This window comes from Protopterus annectens, chromosome 10.part0 (genome assembly GCF_019279795.1).
Source record: "Protopterus annectens isolate FY-2018-M chromosome 10.part0, PAN1.0, whole genome shotgun sequence".
Classification (NCBI taxonomy): Eukaryota; Metazoa; Chordata; order Ceratodontiformes; family Protopteridae; genus Protopterus; species Protopterus annectens.
The window spans coordinates 276,744,174-276,766,881 of record NC_056744.1 but is presented as its reverse complement, the minus strand read 5'-3'; the positions used below and the strand labels follow the sequence as shown (position 1 = coordinate 276,766,881).

General features: G+C 40.9%; 1 protein-coding gene across 5 annotated transcripts in view; it reads left to right on the top strand.

Annotated features, from left to right (window-relative positions):
* The window catches only part of LOC122813046 (inward rectifier potassium channel 16-like), a 1,081,538-nt gene extending 1,061,829 nt beyond the window's left edge, over positions 1–19,709 (top strand). For all 5 annotated transcript variants that reach the window (XM_044085157.1, XM_044085154.1, XM_044085155.1 and 2 more), the window contains one exon: positions 18,002–19,709. In XM_044085157.1, coding sequence (XP_043941092.1) covers positions 18,002–19,287 — 1,286 coding nt within the window. In that variant the 3' untranslated portion in view covers positions 19,288–19,709. The remainder of the gene's footprint in view (positions 1–18,001) is intronic.
* Positions 19,710–22,708: the final 2,999 nt, after the last annotated feature.

Here is a 22,708-nt window from a genome sequence, read left to right as displayed (position 1 = left end):
ATATGAACATATTTTTACATCTTTTTGCCGTATATCCTACATAATAACATTTAAATGTGAACTGGAGTATTGCATTAAATGCACATGTGAAGTGTCAGTGTCATAATGAATAAGGCACTAGTAAGCAAGTTTAAACAAAAATAAGCAGTAGTAAGCATGTTTAAGTACGTTTGTGCAGGGGGTAAGCATTGCCTACATAGATTAAGCAAAGTAGAAGCTAACTGAGTGTAAGAAACTGTAACCACAGGTGAGCAGTGCTTACCTCTGCGCAAACCCATGCAAACCCGCTCACAACTGCGTTAAAGTGCCTTAATCACTCTGTAGCCAATGGCCTATGTTCTGCCCAGCAACAAAATAAACTGGGTCTGCAAGGCTCAAACTCAGGATCCTGTACACCATAGTTACAGTAGTTAACCACTAAGCCATCATGGCAATAGATATGAAGGAGGTATCAACAAACTAATCCTCACCACAGCAAAACCAAACCAAACATGTGAACTGAATTTATGTACAGTGTGAAGTGGTATGACCTTCTATATAACATAAATATGTGAAATGGAGTACTGCAGTAAGCATAGATCTGACAAGTGATTGTAATAAAGCGTAGAAGTCCCCAGGTCCCCATACAGTGTATGTACACATGAATCATGGATACCAGACACATATATAACCTGTAATGAAGAATAAACCATTGCTAAATGGCAAATATACTGCTAATTAACTATTAAGCAATGCTAACCGCAGCACAGCTTAAGTTAGTAAGTGTAAGCAATGTGTAGCGGAGCCAATTCAATCTGCCTAGTGGTATACCTCTTTAAGCAGTGCCAGCCTTATGTAAGCAGTTGTGCCCATAGCTTAGCCTTTTCAAAACTGGCCAATAACAGGAAAGTGCGGGAAAATGGCTATATATAAACCCCACAGGTGGGAATACGTCTCATAACTGGTTGTAACTTCCTACTGCAGGCAGAATGGCTGGTGTTGGTGAAGGCACATGATTTAGAGTGCAACGCTGGGGAATCCAGGAGACAAAACTCATGGCATGGCTCCTGGTAAAACACCATGAGGAGAGACTACTGCAGGGCCAATACCAGGGCTCGCAGTATAAAATGGAGGCCTGGGACAGTCTTGTCTGTGACCTCATCAATGCCACAGGTATCCCCCGGACTGGTGAGCAGGTCAAGCACTACCATGCTGACCTTTAGCGGTGGAGGGGGGATATCCTGGAATATTGGATCCAGGAGTCTCGGCAGATGGCCAATGCCCTAATTGCATACCTTGTGCATACTATGGATAGGTATGGCTAAATATCACTGCATCTCTCTGACAGCTGCAGATGAGCAGGCTGCAAACCGGCAAGCCCATGATGCTAGGCTGCAAAGGCTGTGTTGCGAGGCAGATTAGTAATCAGTCTGCATGTACTGTCATAACAAATAAATATAAGAGCCTTAGAAAGTGTTGTAGCAGTAGAAATAAATGTGTAATAGTCTGTGAATAAAAGGTATAACCCCTGGAGAGCTTCTGTTTACTCTTCTTTCATATGTTGCCGATCTGTTCCATACTATAAATAGTACTGTTGTATCCTAAGCAGTGTCACCCACACTGTGGTATGCAGATAAAATGGACATTAAGTCCTGCATAACAATGTTGGAAGTGCCAAGAGGTCAGTTATATTGTACAAGTTTCGGAGACTTAGATAGAAAACAGTCAAAAGCTTTACATCAATTCCCTACTAGCACAGTGTACCGTGATGTTAGCAATAATATTTTGTCACACACAGCAGTGGTTTGTATCTTGGGAGTGCTACTAAGGTGTATGCATAAGCATACCCCTCAACTGTACAGATTTTGATACAATGTTCAGATAGAAAGCTGTATGCATACTTACACCCAATAACAGTACAGAATTTGCCAGAATGTTCAAATAATAAGTTGTATGCATATTCATACCCCACAACTGTTCCAGTCTGTCCAGCATGTCCAGATAAATGGCCCTTATCACCAGCCTGGTACCCTGTTCGCCTGAAAATCTAGTGTGATGTTCCAAGAATTGTAGGCAGCTTTCAAGCACATATAAATGATATACAAATGTGTACATAGTCAGAGATTGTTTATGGAAACAGACCTGTCATTCTAGCACCTCACTCAAAGTGTATGACAGCAATTCTCAACATATGTAGCATTAACACCTGCAGCCTGTCACGCCTGTATGTAAGACACAGGTCACGTATATAATAATTTATAAACATTCCAGTGTACAATATAAGACCATTGTGTAGTGTAGTAATACATGTCAGGGAAAGACCACTGCAGTGACTAAGAATGTTGTGAAAACTACAAGGATATATTAGCTGTTAATTTCTCTCTCTCTCTAACCCCTACCATATGTCCATAATAACCCAATGACACTCCTCATGTGGTATGTGTACACTCCAACCATTTGTTGGGGCATATGTTCTAATGGTTTATAAATATTCACATTTGTTTCTATGCATGTGCCATGTTAAAACACACCCATGTTGGTGGCCTGTTGCCATCAGTGAAACCCGCATGCTTCTGTAATGGCCACTGTTGTTCCATATATGCATGTGTTCTGCTTGCTCTGCAACTGTGTTAAATCTGTTGTTTCGGGTTAATGGGAATACCTATGCATGCTGTTATAACTAATCCTGAATGCTGTTGACTGTTACTAACCCATATCTGCCATAAACCTACAACAACACAGCTCGTATGGGAAGGCCGGTTCCAGCGGACCCACCTGTCCCACCTCAGCTGGCCATGGCACCGGGCACCAGCACATCTGGGGCCCAGCCTGGGACCTCCTCCTCCATAGGCCCTGCACCACCTTTGGGAGGGACCGCTGCAGGGGATGGGGCTCGCCCCCTCCTCGGAGCAGGCATGGAGGAGAACCTGTCACCCATCAACAGGTCCAGGCTGTGGTGCATAGGGAGCTTGATCTGGAGTATCGAGAGTGGCTATGCCAGCTGGAGGGCCGAGTGGCACTATTAGAGGGTGAGCCTGCCCCTCCTGCACAGCCCCCAGCACAGCCACCTTTGGGGCCATGAAGGTGCAGTGGTGACTGCCCATGGGTGGGGACCTCAGTTCCACTGTTTCCAGTTGGGGGCTCATGGGTTTGCAACTTCCAAACACCTCTCCCTGTCCAAGGTGTTTACCCCCCCACATGTGTCATATACCGGCCCTGTATGCATCTTGTGTGTCTTGTCTGTTAACCTACCCAAGCTCCCTCCCCAAATATACGTACTGCCCCCCACCAACATTCCACTCTCACCTAAAGAAAAAAAAGGCAATCTGTTCCCACAAAAAAATCTTGTACCATACATAGCTGTCCGTTTTGCACATGCGTCCACTGGACACATGTAATGTGGTCTAATTGGCATCACAATGAATATAAATTGTCCTCACCCCTCTTCCAGGGGTTTGAGGGTCCAAAAGTACCTGCAAATATAGTGTATATGCACATCTGTTGCTGTAGTAGAAATGGAAAGCTATGGACTTTTCCTATACCCTTCCTGCACATGCCTAGCTATTTTCCCTACTGTCTTTCCCTCTTTGTGCCCCATTTTCACCACTTTCCTATCAACCCCTTTTTCTTTTCTTTTAAAGGAAATAGCGTGGGGGTAAGCAGCAGTAAGCACTGTTAAGCAGTAGTAAGTGGGTTTGCACGGGTTTGCGTGAAGGTAAGCTATGCCTACAGAGGTTGAGAAATCTGAAGCTAACTGACTGTAAGAAAACATAAGCGGAGGTTGACAGTGCTTACCATCACACAAATCCAATTACAAATGCTCAGAAATGCCTTAATATCACTGCATCCAATGCCCCTTGTCCTTTCTAGCAACAAAATCAGCAGCCTCTGCTAGGATCCGACCCAGGACTCTGCACACTATAGCCAAAGTGATTTACCACTAAGCCATCTCAGATATACATATCCTTGTTGTATTCACAAACATATCATCCTGCCCAGTCATTCAACAGTACAGAGAATGGATTCCAGCATGTAGTTGTAACATGTGTGAGTAAATATATTATGGTCTAAATGGTTACAACATATTGATATATATATATATATATATATATATATATATATATATATATATATATATATATATATATATATATACACATATAAACATGCAAATGCCTACATCTATAGATATATATGTCCACGTCTACATGTGTAAATATGTACGGCAGGTTACATATAATTATGCCAGAAGATATATATATATATATATATATATATATATATATATATATATATATATATATAGACACACACAAACATATATATATATATATATATATATATATATATATATATATATATATATACATACATAGGTATATACGGATATACATTCGTGGATAATGTGGAGATAAAACATATATGTCCTCATGCAACGTTAATGGGGTTGAGAGGCCCCACACACTATATGTCTTGTATGAATAGGCATCCCCCTCACAGCCGAACAAGTGTCTGGCCTTGATGTCACATGTATGGGTATGGCTTTGCACCCCAACCTCTCAGCTAATCTACATCTGTTATCACTGTATGGTTGACATGGTGATATATAGTAGGGCCACCATAAAATAAATATGTAAAACCCCCTCCATATTGCTCACAGGTGTCACACACTCCCCCATGTCTACACAGGATCCGAGTTACAAACGCACACACACCTGTCATGTCTGGGAGTTGAAACCCTACCTAGCTAGTTTAGTACACTACAGCACTATGCAGTTACAGTACACGCCACAGACATTACTGAAGTACTTTTTACCCAAAGGTGTATTTCACATTGAATGACATCAGCAGGATTACCAAAGAAGGCCATTTCAACTGTACTGTGAGTGACTAGCCTAAAATGCATTGCTCTCCTACTCAGACAGTGAGACACACACAAAACATCCACAACCGAAATGTGTGGGTATTGAACCCTTGACCAAGGTCTGTATCACACTTCAGCATGGAGCAGTTATAGCTCGCACCACAGTGATTCTTACAGTCCTTTTTCCACAAAGTTGTATTTCTCAATGAATGACATAATCAGGATTGCCAAAGTAGGGCATTTGAAAGATACTGCGAGTGAGTAGCCTATGATGCATTCCTCTATGCACAGAGATTGGAACACACACAAAACATCCAGAACTGCCATGGGTGGAGATGGAACCTTACCACAGTTCTAAATCACACTACAGCAGTACGTAGTTACAGGATGTGCTACAGAAATTACTGAGCTACACCCATCCCAGAGATGTACTTCTTGGTGGGTGACATCAGCAGCCTTGCCAAAGGTGAGTATATGAATTTTAAGGAGTGTGAGTACCCTAAAAAGCATTGTTCTCTACTCAGTCAAAGGCAGATGGAGACACACAGATTCATACACACACACAGTTGCCAAGTCATTAGAACACCTGCCTAACTACCTTATCACACTATAGTCTTATGCAGTTACAGGACACGCTATGGAGAGTACTGGTTTAGGAATTTTCCGGAGGTGTATTTCTAGGTGAGTGACATCAGCAGCCTTGCCAAAGTTGAATATATGTATTGTAAGGGGTGTGAATGGCCTAAAAAGCATTGCTCTCTAATCAGTCAGACACACACACACACACACACACACACACACACACACACACACACACACACACACACACACACACATTCACACATCTGGGGTTAGAAAACCTACCTCACTACTTTATTCCACTACAACAGTACACAGTTACAAGGCATGTTATGGAGATTACAATTTGCCCAGAGGTGTATTTCTAGGTGATTGACATCAGCAGCCTTGCCATAGTTGTGTATATGAACTGTACGGAGTGTGAGTAGCCTAAAAGCATTTCTCTCTACGCAGTCAGAGACTGAGAGACACGTACACAAACACACACTCACACAGTTGCCACGTCTTTGATTAGGACTAGTACCTCACTAGTTTATCACTACAGCAGTACACAGGTATGGGACACGCCATGGGGATTACTGAGCTACAGCTCTCCCAAAGGTGTATTTCACATTGGATGACCTCAGCAGGCTTGTCATGATACTGCTATGGGGAGGGAGGTGTGTGCATGGGCCGTAACACATTCATGTAGGGGTTAACACGCCGCATGCGGGCACACATGGGGTCATATGCCACAGGTACATGTATACATCTACCAGGTGACTACTTCCTTGTACATTCATGTTGCACAGCTGGCACATGCTACACGCCGTTATACTGACAGACACTGGTGGCTAGTATCCGCATTGAGAGACACCTGCACCTCATGTGTTTGGGGCCCTTTGGCTGTGTGCTGGGTGTGACAGGCCCAGATGGCTCCTTGTCATGGTTACCCTCTTCAACACATCTATGTCCATCTACCATTGGCTTATTATGGTGTGCTGTCCTTACATATATGTCTGTATTCCTATACACTGTGTGTACAAGGCAGGAGTGGTGCATACCGGCATGTGTCTGCACTAAGAACTGCAGCTGTCAGATATGTCTGGTCCACTGGTGTTTGCTGACATGGCCTTCATGTGTTTAAGTGTGTGAGCATGGCCAGTATGGTCATCTATATTGCATGTGTGGATTAAGTCCAGGTAGTTTGCATTGTGGTGCTGACCTTCGTGTTGTACTCTGACAGGTAGCATGCTGTGTCTACAGGGAATATATCGGTCATTTGGCATTGACTGCTGCTACCTTTCGGCATAGCGGGGGGGGGGGCACCTGACTGTTTCTACATTTCTACACAGGGGTGGGGGAGCACACCTGACTGTTACTATAAGTGTATGTAGGATGATGGGACACACCTTAAACTTTTACACATTTGCTAGGACTGTACTGGTATGTCGGGTACACCATTTCAGTCTGTTGTCTTACCTATCATGCTGGCTAGAGGCATACCAGTGTACTACAGATCTTAGCTTTTTCTACCTACATATTAGTTTCTGACTTCCTAGCCTTCACAACTTACATCTAACTGGCTGGCCTGCTGTAGTCTGTCTGTGTAGGCCTGGGGTAGGGGTTACCCATGGGGCTCATTTGGAGGCCATAGTACAGCATTTCTTTGTGTTTGTCTACATCTATCCTGCTGTCTGTGACTGTTATTGGGTATGTACCCCCCCAACTGGCATGTGTGAGTCACTTACCTTGTGGGTGTCGCAGTATTGAGGGTGGTGCTGCAGGGCTGCCTACGTTGGATGCACATAGTACACTCCCTATACATAGTTGAGCACAGGTAGTGTCATGTTTGGCATCTCTTTTACTGTATGTGCAAGTTGAAGAGAGGTGCCATTCCTTGGGTCCCTACTATGTCATTGCATGTGCTATGCATTGCCTCTATGCCAAGGCCTGGGCATAATGGGCATGCCTCCTACTGCCTACTGGGGCAGGCTCAGATTGTTCCTCCTCCAAGTCACTCTGCACTTGTGCAGGCCTTGGCACTGGTGGGGGGCTGTGTGGCCCTGCCCCATGGTGTTCCTGCTGCAGCTGTTTCCGCAGGATCATATTGTGTAGCATGGCACATACAAGGACAATTTGGGTACATGTAGTTGGTAAGTACTGCAAGGCTCCACCAGATGTCTCCAGGCACTGGAACCATGACTTGAGCATCCCATTCATGTTTGTGCATATACATAATTATGGAGTTCTTGTTCGGGTGTGTGTGTGCATTTCTGATGCAAAAACAAACAAAAAATGTATCTGCTTTTATTGTATTTGTGTTTCTTCCTACTTTATTTTGCTTTTGCTTTTGCATCATCTTAATAGTACTCAATTGTATTTATTACTGCTTGGTGTAACTCATTCTAAACCTTTTAGTTTAAGCACTTGGGCTTCAAACCAGTTGTTTTACATTAAGAAAGTTTGTGGCCAGCACTGTGGTGGCAGGACAGGTAGCTTACATCCTTCTAAGTTGGGAACTGCTGATTGAGGGCTCAGTGTCTGTTATTCTAAAAGTGTATTAGTTCTGGTTTAAGCACTTGGGCTTCGGACCAGTTATTTTACATTAAGAAGGTTCGTGGTCTGCATTCTTGTGGGAGGAGAGGCTGGACTCTGCCCTTCTGAGCTGGGAATTTCTGGTTAAAGACTTTATAGTGCCTGCATATTTTAACTGTTTCTTACTGAAATTGGTACACCTTGTTTGCTGTAGCATAGACTAGATCCAGGCCTGCTGAATCTAGCTTTGTTTGTATGCTTGTTGTTTGTTTGCTTGTTATTTCCCTGGAACGCTAATTCCACCTAAAACATGGCTTTTCAGCGCTTCTGTGGATCTCTAGTGATATCTGCATTGCTTACTGTACTTATTTCCTTGTTTCACTTGAAAGAAAGTTATTGTTTGTCATTTTTGCATTTAAGTTACCTGTAACACATTGTATTTAAGTTACCTGGCACTTGCTCACTAAAGCAATTATATAAGTCAGCACTAAAAAATTAAAAGCACTACATCCTCACAAACTCCCCTTGAGTACCTTATTCCCCATTGGCCCTTTTTTCAATTATAAAGGAATTCCCAATACTATTCTAGCATGTCCAAAGGTCTGTTGTCAATCTCCTCTCCGGTCCAGCTGGTGAATCTGGGAATCCTGAGGCAATGTTACAACTGCCTCATGTACACAGACAACCCTCTCCTCCTCCCAACAAATTCCAACACATGTGAGAGATGCAACCATATAGCCAAACTGGAGGCTAAGCTCTCTCAACTCAGTACTGGCATAACCAGTCAGTAGGAGAAGGAAACCACACTCACTACAATTCCAGTCTGACATAGACCTACTACGACAGCAAACCAAACACATAAACACACAAAAACATACTTGGAGGCTCTAAATAAAAATTTGCCTAAGCAGCAGAGACCTCCAAAGCAGACATCCAAGCAACTGCTACCTCAAAACAAAACAAGTGCAACACATAGCTTACAAAGCCAGTGTGCCAAACAGTCACGGCCCTTAAGGCTAAACAACACACCTGATACACTTGAAATAGGTGACTCTATCATCAAGCACACTGACGTCCTGCTCACCAGGCTGAACAAGGAGAAGGTCATAGTGAGCTGCCTGTCGGGTGCTAGGATCCGCCACATAACAAAAGCACTCAGGTCACTCCAAGGCAAGTACAAATATGACTCGGTCATTGTCCATGCTGGTGTGAATGACCTGAGATGTACCTCCCAGGACTACATGAAAAGAGACATGGAGGAGCTCTCTGAGCATGTAGCCAAGGCCGGTATGATCCTGACCTTGAGTAGCATCTTACCCTCACCAAGAATGATGCCACAATATGAAGACAAGATGATCAATTTCAACAATTGGCTTAAGTATTGGTGTCATTCAAAGGGGATCCAATGCCTGTCAGCCTGGGATGACATGCTCGACAAGCCACAATGCTTCACTAGGGACGGCTTGCACCTGTCACCCCTGGGCTTTCAGATATTGGCAAAGGCTCTTGCTTCCCCCATAGTGCCTTTTTTAGGCAAGGCTCAAAAGACAAACCCACCTCCATAGGTATCACAATGGATAAGAAACTAAGAGTAATGCTAATCAATGCCAGAAGTCTAAACCTCAAGATGCATGCACTTAAAACTCTCCTTAGCATGGAGAACATCGATATCTGTGCAGTAACAGAAACCTGGTTCAAGGCTCCTGAGAGCAACCCAGCACTACCAGGTTATACCTCATACCATGCTTTTTGGCCCCAAAACTTGGACCAAACCACAAAAGGAAGGGGAGTATCAATATTCATCAAAGATACCCACACCTCCAGGTTGGTGGCACAGCACGAAGCATCAGAGACTATCCATGTGCAACTAACAGGGGGTAAAACTGCCTTCCAGTTTATAGCCTGCTACAGACCACCCTCTCAAACCCAGGAACCCCACTTGGCCTTCCTGAGAACACTGGAAAATATGAAGGTCTCTCCAAACACCATTATATTGGGTGACTTCAACTACCCAAACATAGACTGGGAGCATTACTGTAGCTCCAACAGCCTAGCCCAAAGGTTCCTAGAATTTATAAACTCAAATGCTATGGAACAACTTGTTGCCACTCCCACAAGAGGGGAAAACATACTGGACCTGATCATCACCAACATGGGGACTCTATACTCCAGACCAGAAGTGTATCCCTCACTGGTAAGATCAGACCATAAACTAATCTCACTGGATATTCACATCCCGACCCCACCCCCTGCCCAGAAACCCCCAGTGAAAAACTTCTCTAAAGCAAATTTCACACTCCTCAAAACCAAGGTGGAATCCTTCAAAGCCCCCGAGCCTGTGGAAAATACGGCCCAGACCACAGAATCCTTTATAAACGCATTCTATGAACACCTTCAGGAATGCATGGACCATGCAATCCCAAATAAAACCAAGACCCAATCCTCCAAAGGCAGATGTCCTGTCTGGTGGACCCCAGCCATAAACAAACTATACAATAGAAGGAGGAAGCTACTACATGATAGAGCAAAATCCCAAAAAGGGAAGGCATCTCTGATCAGTATTAGCAAAAAACTACGGGCACTCATAAAATCGTCTAAGGCCAGCTTCGAGAGAAAAATTGCAGAGGACACTAAGGATAATCACAAGGCTTTCTTTAGTTATGTTAGGAACCTGGGTAGGAATTCCCAGATATGCTCAGAATTAGTCCAAAATGACAAAAAATACATCGAACCCACAGACATTGCCAACATCCTAGCTGACAGATTCAGCGCAAAATCCCCCCCCCCTCCAAAAGGGCAAATATCTATCCCAGCAGAGTGCTGCCCCACTGACATCTCAGATGCTCAGGTAAGAGCCGCTCTCTCCAAAGCAAAAAACACAGCATCAGTGGGACCAGACGGTGTCCCGGGCTGTGTCCTACATGAACTCCAAGAAGAGCTAAACCCAAACATAAAACTACTGTTCAGTCTCAGCCTTACTACAGGATATGTACCCAAAGAGTGGTGTACAGCAAAAGTGGTCCCTCTCCACAAAGGTGGTTCCTCAACAGATCCTGGAAACTATCACCCCAGAAGCCTGACTAGCCTGGTCTGCAAAGCTATGGAAAGAATCATCATGGACCTCATAAAAAAAGATATTGGGGACCTATAGACACTGGATCCTAACCAGTTCGGCTTTGTTAAGGACAGATCCTGCCTCTTAAACCTGGTTGATTTCTTTGAAACAGTCATCAAGGCCATTGATGAGGGGAAGGTGGTCCACACAGCCTACCTGGACCTCACAAAAGCCTTCGATACAATACCCCACTCGGGCATTCTAGATAATCTCACCAGCTTAAATATAAACCCCTCTGTCACTAGATGGGTTGCAAACTGGCTCAAGGACAGAACCCACATGGTTAGAATTGCTGGAGCCATGTCAGACTCCAAACCATTTACAAGTGACGTCCCACAATGGCTCGGTCCTGGGACCTCTCTTGTTCGGTATATATTTCTCGGAGGTACAGGCCAACACAGAAGGACTGTGGCTGACCAAGTTCACAGATGACTGCAAACTGGGCGACATAATCGACTCTCCAGCTGACACAAGCATCATGCAAAAGGGCCTCATAGAAACAGACAACTGGTGCCAGAGCCATGGCCTCAAGCTAAACACCAAAAAGTGTATAGTCATCCCCTTTGGCAAAAACAAAGTGCTCACAAATTACCACATAGGTGGTAATCCATTAAGTAAAGAAGAAGTAATTAGGGACCTAGGGACCCAAGTTGATATCAATCTCTCATTTGACAACCACATGGCCAAAGTGTTTAGAAAAACATTTGATATAGCCCACCTAATCATGAAGGGATTCACATCTAGATCAGGGGAGGTCATCGTGCCTCTTTACTCATCCCTCATCAGGCCCATAATTGAGTACAATGCCCCTTTTGGGATGTACCTTACCAGACACCTGCAGCAACTGGAAAGACCCCAAAAGTACCTCACCAAGAGGATCAAAGGGCTCAAACAGATGCCATATGCTGCCCGGTTAAAGAAACTCCAGCGCTACTCAGTGGCATACCACCTGCTCAGAGACGATCTGTGCCTGACGTATAAATTCATGTCCAACCCAGAATTAATGGACATGCTGCACCTCAGAAAATTGAAATTCCATCGAGCTACGCGCTCGGGAGACTTGAACCTCAGCAATGAAATTATTAGGACATGCTGGAGGGACAGATTCATAATCCAGAGGCTCCCTTCACTATGGAATAAAATCCCAGTCCAGGTTAGGCAGAGTCCCTCATTGACCTCTTCAAGAGGAATCTTGATGAGTGGATGGAAGATTGTAGGTTTACCCCGGGTATCACTTCTGTGTCACTGTTAGACAGAGGCACAGTATACTAACCTCGAAAAAGGGCATAGCAAAATTAATTTAAAATGGGTGGCGAAAGCCAAACACACTCTGGCTAGGCTTATAAATGCCCTAGGGCAGATTGCCTAGTATGCACCTATGAACCTATGATGGGTGTGATCAGCCATGGCTCCAGTGCGTATCCAGCATCCTCCACTAGGTGATCGTATGGGATATCCCCATTGGCAAATGTCTGGTGCAGCTGCATCAGATGCCAGATGTGGGAATCATGGCAGCTTCCAGGGCAGCCAGCACACACATTCATTATTATGCCCTGGGCATCGCACACGACCTGGCAGTTGATGGAGGGGAAGCCTTTGTGGTTGATGTAGATCCTACCCCGCTCACCTGGTGGTGCTTTAATGCATATATGGGTGCAGTCTATTGTACCCATTACCTCAGGGTATTCTGCAATTTGATGGAAGAGGTGCATATTGCTGGCCTACGCCTCACAGGTGATGGGGAAGTATGCATGGTCATCGACATGTGCTGACATGGCATCCAGGAACTGGTGGAGTACCTTGGATGCTGATGTCTGTGAAATCCCCAACATATCTCCAGTCAGCTTTTGGAAGGTACCTGTAGCTAGTATTCTTAGGCTTACACATACGTTGTTATCCACTGGGATGGGTTCCCCCCTATTAGTTCTGTGTGTGAGGTGTGGCCGGCACAGCTCAACAATTTGCTGTAGGAAGTCCCTGTCCAGTCTATAGTGCTCCACTATCTCCAGCTCATGTAGCCCTTGGTAGGTTACCCTGGGTCTGTACACTCTTCTCCATCTCCTCACTGTGGGTTGCTCAGCAGCATTCACATCCTCACCACCCTTGGCCTCTTGCACATGCTGGTTTATGATAGCAAAAGCAGCCCCTAACATTTATCCTCTTGCTTTTGTTTTGTAATATTTCCCCATCTGTATACAATGGTGGTGCAGAGTTTTTGGGAAAAACAAGGGGGAATGGTGTTTGCATAGTTTATAGTGGTGTGCTGGGCTGGTCTGGTCTGCTGCATGTGTAATTGGCTGATTCTGATACATTTCACCTGTCAGCTAAGCTAGTTCTCCTTGATTACCTTCCTAGTGCTGTTTTCCCTTCCCATTGCCTTCCTGTTTAAGCCCATGTGCGCGCCGTGCAAATGGAGTGTTCATATGTGCACAGAGCTGCTTTTTTCCTGGTTTAACTTCCTTTTTCTTCCTGTAAAACCTAGTGCGCAGCGAGAACACTTGCTTACACTTTGTGTGATAAGCAGGTTTAGACACACCCCTAGCTTAGCTGTGCTAACCTAGGAGCAATCTTGAGCCACAGGTCTCCAATCCACTTACAGTATGCCTGATACACACCCCCATGATGTCACCTATATCTTAGTTTTGCACCCAGCTATTTATACTCTTACACTCTTGGGACCTGCCTCACACCCTGGGAAAATCTGGGATTCACTAACCTTTCCCTCATTTTTATAGGATTGCCTACTAATGCATAGTTTTATGTCCCATACTGAGCCTCCCCCCTTAGCAACCACTACTCACTAGCCAAGTTGTCATTTGCCTGCCATCGCTTTGCATGGCAGAATACTGATTTTTGTTAGAATTCTCATTTTCAATTTATTTTATTAGTTTTTCCCCAGATCCCATTTGCGTGCTGCTGTCCTATGCTTAAACAGCCGAGATCATCGAAAAAAAATTAAAGTTGATTTTTTCATTTTTTAAACAGTTCGCAATGCCACTAGCCTTATACTTGGCTTAGTCACTGATGTTGTTTGCCTTTCAGCTTTTTCCCGGTAAGGGGTTGTCACAGTGGAACTCTGGTCCACTAATGGTTGGCAATAGATTTTTATGAAACGCCAAGGTGCCAGCTCGATGCCCAACCTTCAACGAAGGCACACCCATTTACGCACACATGTCTTTCGAATGCTAACCAACCACGGTGAGGACATGCTTAGTCACTGATATGCAGCCTTTATTTGGAGCTGTCATAGCTTCGTTTTGTAGTTTGCAGAAATGTACTCGTTTAGTAACCGAGTACATTTCTGCAGATAGCACTAGTCTTGCACGGACTATTGCAAGCTTCCTGGATTGCAAAATTACCTCATTTGCATGGATTTTTCCTGCAAATGAGGTGATTTGCATACCAGAGCTTAGTCCATGCAGGATTAGTGCTGGATCTCTCATGCACACCCCTGTAGGCTGTTCCTCTCTCGCACAGCAGACATATTGCCTGCGTGGACTCCTGCACTCATCTTGCACTCCATGAAAGCATTTGAGAATCCGGGGGATTGCCAAAGTTAAAAGGTTCTTGTAATAATGTTCATAATTTAGCTGTTCTCATTCTTAACATTGAATTGATGGAAACCTGGTCATTCATCCTGAGCTGCCAAATGAGCTCCTTATATTCCAGTTTATTTTCTCATGCCCTCCCCCTGGCATCCCATGGAACAGTTTCTAATATCCCCAAAACAGCTCTCTGATAATCTGTACAAATTGTTGAATGTCTGTATAAAGCATTATTCATGTTCGCTTTTCTTACATCATACAGATGTTCATAAATTCTTCTCGTTAACTTCCTTTCTGTCTTTCCTACATAAAATGAAAGATGGTGATTCCACAGTGCCATGTAAACCAAACCAACTGAATTATTGTCACCTTTTCTGAAAGCTATTTTTGTTCTACCTGTATTACCAAGGATAATTTTCTTATAATCCATAATGAAAGATCAGTAGTTACAACTGCCACATTTTGTGGCACCTAACTTCAACTCTTGTGTAACCCTCTCTAACATACTGCCCCTTTACCAGATTTTTCTTGCAATGTAGAGGGTGATTGCTTGTATAATGCAAATAACTGTTGAAAAATGTCTCTTTCCTAAAAATCCAGGACTTTAAGTCACCTTGGTTAATTGAAAGTTCGACATCAAAAAAATGTATATATTTTTTACTATAATTGTATGTGAACCTGAAAAAAATCTGTGCTATGAGTTAGCTGTTCCAGAAATGAATCTATCTCTATGGAGTCTGTCTTCAAATATAGAACATGTCATCCAGGTACCTGACATAGAATGACCGACGGCATCCTATATCTGAATTGAATATGAATGTTTCCTCCCAAGCTAAAATAACAATGTTGGCAAAAATGGACACACACCGCTCCCATTGATACCCTGCTCACTTGTTTATAATACTCCCCCTTGAAGAAAAAACGTTGTTTTTCAACACCAGTTCCATCAACTGTACAAGAAAAACTACCTCATTAGTTCAAGGGGGTGGTGTTCCAAAAGGGTTTCCTTGAACCACTTGAGCCTTATGTCATTGGGAATACTAGAAAAAAGGCCCACCACGTTGAATTCATATTCAGTTCAGATTTAGGATGCCATTGGTAATTCTATGTCAAGTACCTGGATGACATGTTCTTTATTTGGAAGACAGACCCTATAGAGATAGAGTCATTTGTGAGACATCTAACTCATACCACTGATTTTTTGAGGTTCACATACAATCATAGTCAACAAAATATGCATTTTTTTGGATTTGGAACCTTCAGTTAACCAATGTGAGTTAGTGTCTGGGATTTTTAGGAAAAAAACATTTTCCAACAGTTATTTATATTATACAAACAATCATCCTCTACATTGCAAGAAAAATCTGGAAAAGGGGCAGTATGTTAGGATGGCCAGGATGGTTTCAGATGGAAAACTTTTAGAGAGAAAACTTGACAGAATGATGTCTATGTTTCTGGAATGAGGGTACCCACTGGGCCTCCTGAAGTCTTTAAGGACTCAAGTAGAGGAGAACAGGGACATGAGATTTGTATGCATCTTGTGTAAACCAGACCAACTGAAATGTATGAGGTCTCCTCATAACCCCCAAGAACATAAGTTCCACCAAGGGATGACTATCACATTTGACAATTTAACTAGTAGGGTGAAGCAAATAATTAACCATAATTTTTCTATACTCAAAACTGATGAAGAACTATACAGGCACTTGGGTAACAAGCCCACATTTATATACAAGGTTGACCCTAACATTAAAGGTAAGGTAGAGAGGGGTACACAAGAGTTGACGTTGGATACCACAAAATGCAGCAGTTGTAACTATTGCCAGTTCATTGCGGATTATAAGGAAATTATCCTTGGTAATACAGGTAGAATAAAAATAGTTTTCAGAAAAGGTGACAGTAATTCAGCTGGTTTAGTTTACATGGCACTGTGCAATCACTGTCTTTCATATTATGTAGGAAAGACAGAAAGGAAGTTAGCGAGAAGAATTTACGAACATCTATATGATGTAGGAAAAGCGAACTTGAATACTGTCTTATACAGACATTCAATGATTTGTACAGGATTCCAGACACTTGATTTTGGGATATTGCAAACTGTCCCATGGGATGCCGGGGTAAACTGGAATTTAAGGAGCTCCTCTGACAACTCAGGTTGAACGCTACCCAGAAACCAGGTCTGAATGACTATGTTTCTATCAATTTAGTGTTAAGAATGAAAGCAGCTAAATTATGAACCTTATTACAAGAACCTTTAATCTTTGACAGTAATTTGTTGGTTTAAACTTTTGTTTGTTTTTACCTTTTGTAAAGAAGGTCTTTCTAAAGGAACATATTTTAGTTTTTAATATTATGTTCCAATAGTTTACTTGTTAACATTATTTGTTTTTAGATTGCAAATGCTGATTTAAGGAATTTTTTAGAATTTTTTAGAGCTTACTTAAATTATGTCAAGGCTATTTAATTTATTAATTAGCTACTTATTTAATTACCTGAATCTATACTATATATGGAGGTTAGAAATCATTTATCATTTATGTTCTGATGAAGTCCAGTTCAGGGCAAAAGTGTTTAACTTTGGCACTGTTTTAATAAAATTGGATCTGGTTTTTAACTTGGTGTCCGGGCTGATGTGAATTTTGTTGGTCTCTTAAAAATGACATGACCAAATAAAATGTTCAGTGAATACTTTGGCCTATTTGGATCTTATCTGTGCATATTTTGTTAAGTGTTTCAATAAGTTACTGTAAACTATTTTCCAGATGATGGTGTTAATTATTTGTCTAGTTGCAGTGTTTCTTTCTAGTTTTATACCTAGAAACAAACAAAGGGTAGTGTTCCAAGATACCGTGGATTTGGCGTTCTATATTCCTACTTTTATACCTACAGTGATTCTTAATTGTGTATTTCTGGTAATAATTTTAATTGTACATACTTCATAAGGTTATATGCAGTTTGTGTAAACAGTCTGCGGTTTCCTATTTCATGGGTGTTAGCTGAAAAGGGTCTGTTGAATAAATCCACCTTATAAATTCATATATATCTCTACAGATCTATATATGTATATCTACCTCTCTCTTGCTTTATATATAATATATATATATATATATATATATATATATATATATATATATATATATATATACACACACATACATACATACATACGTACATACACCTATGAATGCATACATCACTGAAAGTTTTCCACATTGCACACTAGCACTGAAGCTACTATGTCTCATTTCTCCTGCAATTTTAATTTGCCACAATAAAAATATACAGACATTATAGTTGTACATTCAATAATAAACTAAACTAGATTTTCAAGTTGTTGTTGTGTATGAACTACAGACGTAGAAAGGGAATGGTATGCTAATTTGTCTTATATTGTTTTTCTAGGTCCAAACTCTTACTTGGCTGAGAAACAGAACACAGGAATGGATTTTGATTATGTACAATATAAAGCTGCAAACAACGAGGAAGACAGTTACCTTCAGACTAAATACTATGATTCCTCAGTTACTAGAAAATGGAAAAAGCCAAGGAGATTTCTGGAAAAAGATGGGACATGCAATGTTGTGTTCAAGCACATTGATGGAGAATGGGGAGGTTATGTGCATGACATTTATACAACTCTTGTTGACATCAAGTGGCGTCTCATGTTTCTTATTTTCTCACTATCTTATGTTCTCTCTTGGCTTTTCTTTGGGTTAGTTTTTTGGATCACAGCTGTATTACATGGAGATCTCCAAAACAATGAAGATTCTCTATGTGTTGAGAATGTCCGCAGTTTTGTGGGAGCATTCTTGTTTTCACTTGAAACACAGACCACTATTGGGTACGGTTCACGTTATGTAACACAGGAATGCCCTGCAGCAATCCTTACTGTCATCTTTCAGTCTGTCCTCAGCTGTTTGATTGATGCTTTTATCATTGGTGCAGCTTTGACAAAAATGGCAACTGCAAGGAAGAGATCCCACACCGTAGGATTTAGTAATAATGCTGTGATAGCTATGAGGGATGGGAAGCTTTGCTTTATGTGTCGGTTAGGAGACTTTCGTCAAAACCATATGGTTGAAGGTAAAGTCAGAGTGCAACTATTAAAAAAAAAGATTCATAGCAATAATGGAGTCATAGTTGAATATCATGACCTTGAATTAGTTAATGATGAAATTATTCTTGCTACTCCAGTTACAATCATACATGAAATAAATAAAAAAAGTCCACTGTATAGGCTAAGCAAAAGAGACTTTGCTAGGGAAGATTTTGAGATTCTGATGACATTTGCTCATACTTGTGACTCAACTGGAATATCTCATCAGTCTAGGAGCTCATATCTACCTCAAGAAATATTATGGGGTCATCGGTTTAAGGAGATATTGAGAGCTAAAGTAGATTCTTACAAAGTAGATTATTCACTATTTGACCAAACATCAACAGTACGCATACCTATATGTAGTGCTCAGGAAGTAGAAAAAAAGGGAGAAACTAATGAATTTAATAGTGTCTGTCTGAATGGAAACCCTATGGCTACATGCAGCACAATGTTACCATTTGAGAGGAATGCTTTGGATCAGAGGTATACTGCAAGCTCTGACAATTTGTTTGCTAAAAATACTGATATAGAGGAATATTTAAAGCCAGTTGTAACTCTAACAGAAATATCTCAAGAAACTCAGATCTGAACTGGGAACATAATTTAACTGCTCCAATACCATCTTCTTAGCAATAGCACTGCCACTTTAAAAAACGTATAAGCAGTATATGCATTCTTAAAAATATGCTTTCCCTGAATGTAAGCATTTTAAAAACTTCAGTTTTATCTCACATTCCATTTAAAGAAAAGAACTATAAACATTGCAAGAAAACTGAGCTGTCATATTTGGGTCTATAGTATATGTTCGAAGTTTGAAAACTTCAAACATTAAATAATCAAATTTAAATGTTTGAAGTTTCAAACATCGAACATATAATAAAAAAAAACAAAAACAAAAAAAAAAAAACAAACAGAGCTTACCTGAGTAGTGTAGGCAACTCCGAGATCGCACTATAGTGTGGTAAAGGGAAGATTTCCTTTACTGCACTGTAGTGTGGTTTCGGAGTTGGTATATTTAAAGAGTGGGGGTGTGTGGGGGGTGCAGGGTGGCTTGCCTCCTGCCTACATCCCTTAGTTTTTTATTTTTTTTTATTTTACATTTGATCGAAGTTTTATAACTTTGAACATTTATATTCGATATTTAAACTTTCAAAGTTATATACCTTCGAACATATGAAATAGACTGATTATATTCATGGAATAATATTGACCAAGGTTTGGACAATTCATATCTGGAAACCTTAATTTTTCTAGAAGGAAAAAAAAAGATGCATTCCACTTTTTTATTTATGTCAATGTGTGTCCATATGTGTGTGTGTGTGTGTGTGTGTGTGTGTGTGTGTGTGTGTGTGTGTGTGTGGAGAAAGTCTTGTATATATAATGGCAGGGTGGTAGGACTTCTGTCCAAAAGAATATTTTCTGAAAACCATATTAATAAAAACTGCATGCCTTTGTGTCCTGAAGAAATCCTTTATTTACCCAAGGATACAGATGTAGATGTGGCAAGGCTTTGTCCCCCCCACAAAAAAAAAGACAACAACATATTTTGATTGTTTACTTCACAAAATGCAGCAGTTCTCATGCACGGCCAACACCCCAGCAGATGCCATTTAGACACCTTAACTGCTGAAGTAATAATACCTATGCGCCTATACTAAAAACTTAACTTTGATTTTCAGATGTTATTAGCTAGATTGTGTTTTACTCCCTGCGTCTTGAATCATATTATTAGATAATAAAAAATGATGAAAAATTGATAATATGAAAACAACTTCTGATAAATGTCACAGAAATAGTTTCAGACAATAAAGAAACTATATTAACTTGGCAAATGTATTCCGTTTTGGTTTAAGCAGTTTATAAGTCTGATACAATAGTTCATAAGAAACTTCATAGGAAAAGGTATATTAACATTAGTTCATTAGTACTTCAATTAAAAATCAGTGTCAGGATTTTTAAAACATTTATGTCATAGCATTGTTAAATCTTTGTTCAGTGTTAGAAATAAAAGCTTGCCTAAGTGAACAAAATATAGATGATTATTTTTGTGGAGTACAATCTTTGCTAGTAAACTGGGAAAGCTTAACTTGGTGTTATATAAAAATGGATTGGATGACCTTTAATTTTTGTCTGGAAGATAATATATGAATTTAAGTCTAGTCTCTTACTAAATTTCTGTGGTTCTGTTACTGTAGCAAGCTGCTTGACACAGCCATAATAAGCACCTTGTAACAGTTCCTAGCACACACTGAACTTCACTGCTACCATGAATCCAATACAGGAATCTACTTAGGAAACCTTGACAAAGAGCAGCACTGCATTTACACTTGAGTTCAAGGCAGCCAATCCTTCACCTCACTCTAGTTAGGGATCTGCAATGATTATGAGAAATGTTTTTTCATACAGGAGATTTTACCAGCAAAAAATTAATTATCTTCATGTTTGCTAATTTTGACTTCTTGTGGAGTTACTTTATTTTAACTTCCATTGTGTGCGTGTGTGTGTGTGTGTGTGTGTGTGTGTGTGTGTGTGTGTGTGTGTGTGTGTGTGTGTGTGTGTGTGTGTGTGTGTGTGTGTGTGTGTGTGTGTGTGTGTGTGTGTGTGAGAAACAAGTTTAAAATTAATTTTTCTGGATGTGGTAAATGACATATGAGAATGGCAGCATAGTGTACCACCTGCTCAAATGTATACATACTTTCATATGTACCACTTGGGTATAAAGACATCACTGCTTATCTGGACTAAGGTTCTGAATGCTGTAGTCACAAGTGAAATTTCTAAAGACATGCATCTAGAGCATTTCTCCCTGGTGCTCTGCTGAAAATAGGTTCTGTTCTAGTTGGACTTTCCTGATCAGTAAATGTTAAAATAAATAAATAAAAACATTTGCACAGTAGCCTTTATTGATACACTGGTTCTACTGCTCTGAAACAGATTCCTTTATATTCAGAGTCTGCACATCTTCGCTATACCTACATGGATTTTCACAGAGTGCATTCGTTTCCTCTCACATTCAAAAGACACGCTGGAAAGGAATTAACAGAATTTGCTATTAAATGTCATAATCTCTGTTTCTCTGTGCAGAAAATCTGGTCATTTGTTTTACCTCTTATTTTATTTTTGCACTTTGCAAAATAGGCCTGAAACACAAACTCATGAAGTTTAGCCAGTGATCCAGACTTGTAAAAAACAACTTATCATACAGCAGTAGCAATGATGGAAAAAGATGTTACGAGGTTAGAGGAAGCAGACAGTATCAAAAATGTATCAATAAGCATATTTTGAGTATCTGCAATAGAAGCAGCCCAAAACCTGACTAAATGCACTACTACTTGACTTTCTTGTTGAGAAACGCGTACGTCTGTTATGTGTCCATGTTTCATATTGTTATACTCCCCTTTAGTTTCTTCTATGCAAACAGAATTACATTGACATCCGTGGCATATACAACTTTTTCAGTACTACTTTAATTCAAACTTAAAACCATTAATATTATTTATCCATAGTAAAGCAAAAATGCAAATACTACAAAGGCTTGTTGGTGGTCTCTCAATTCTTGCTGCAATTCAGTAACAGTTTTTTTTAATGACTGCATACAAATAAATCTTTTTATTCTGACCAGCGTTTGATAGTGACTTGAGGTGCTGGTGCATTTTGATGGCATCTAAGTTTTTTGCTTTAGGTGATATACCTGGTAAAGAGAAATATTGATCATAATGAGATTTAATATACTGCAGCTATATGGGTTAAACATACAATGGAACTGGAGACAGTTAACTGTTTCCTGTGGTATATAAGATGTCAGAATAGCGTCATGACCTATTACACTGTGTGATATAAAAAACATCCAGTTAAGACTTCAGATAGACATCAAAGTTAATAAGTGATCCAGACTTGTAGAACAGAGCCTTTTTGTACAGCAGCAATGGAGGAAAAATAATTAAAGGCATTACAGGAAGCAGACAGTAACAAAACGTTATCAGTACACATAGCTAGAGTATGTCCAGTAG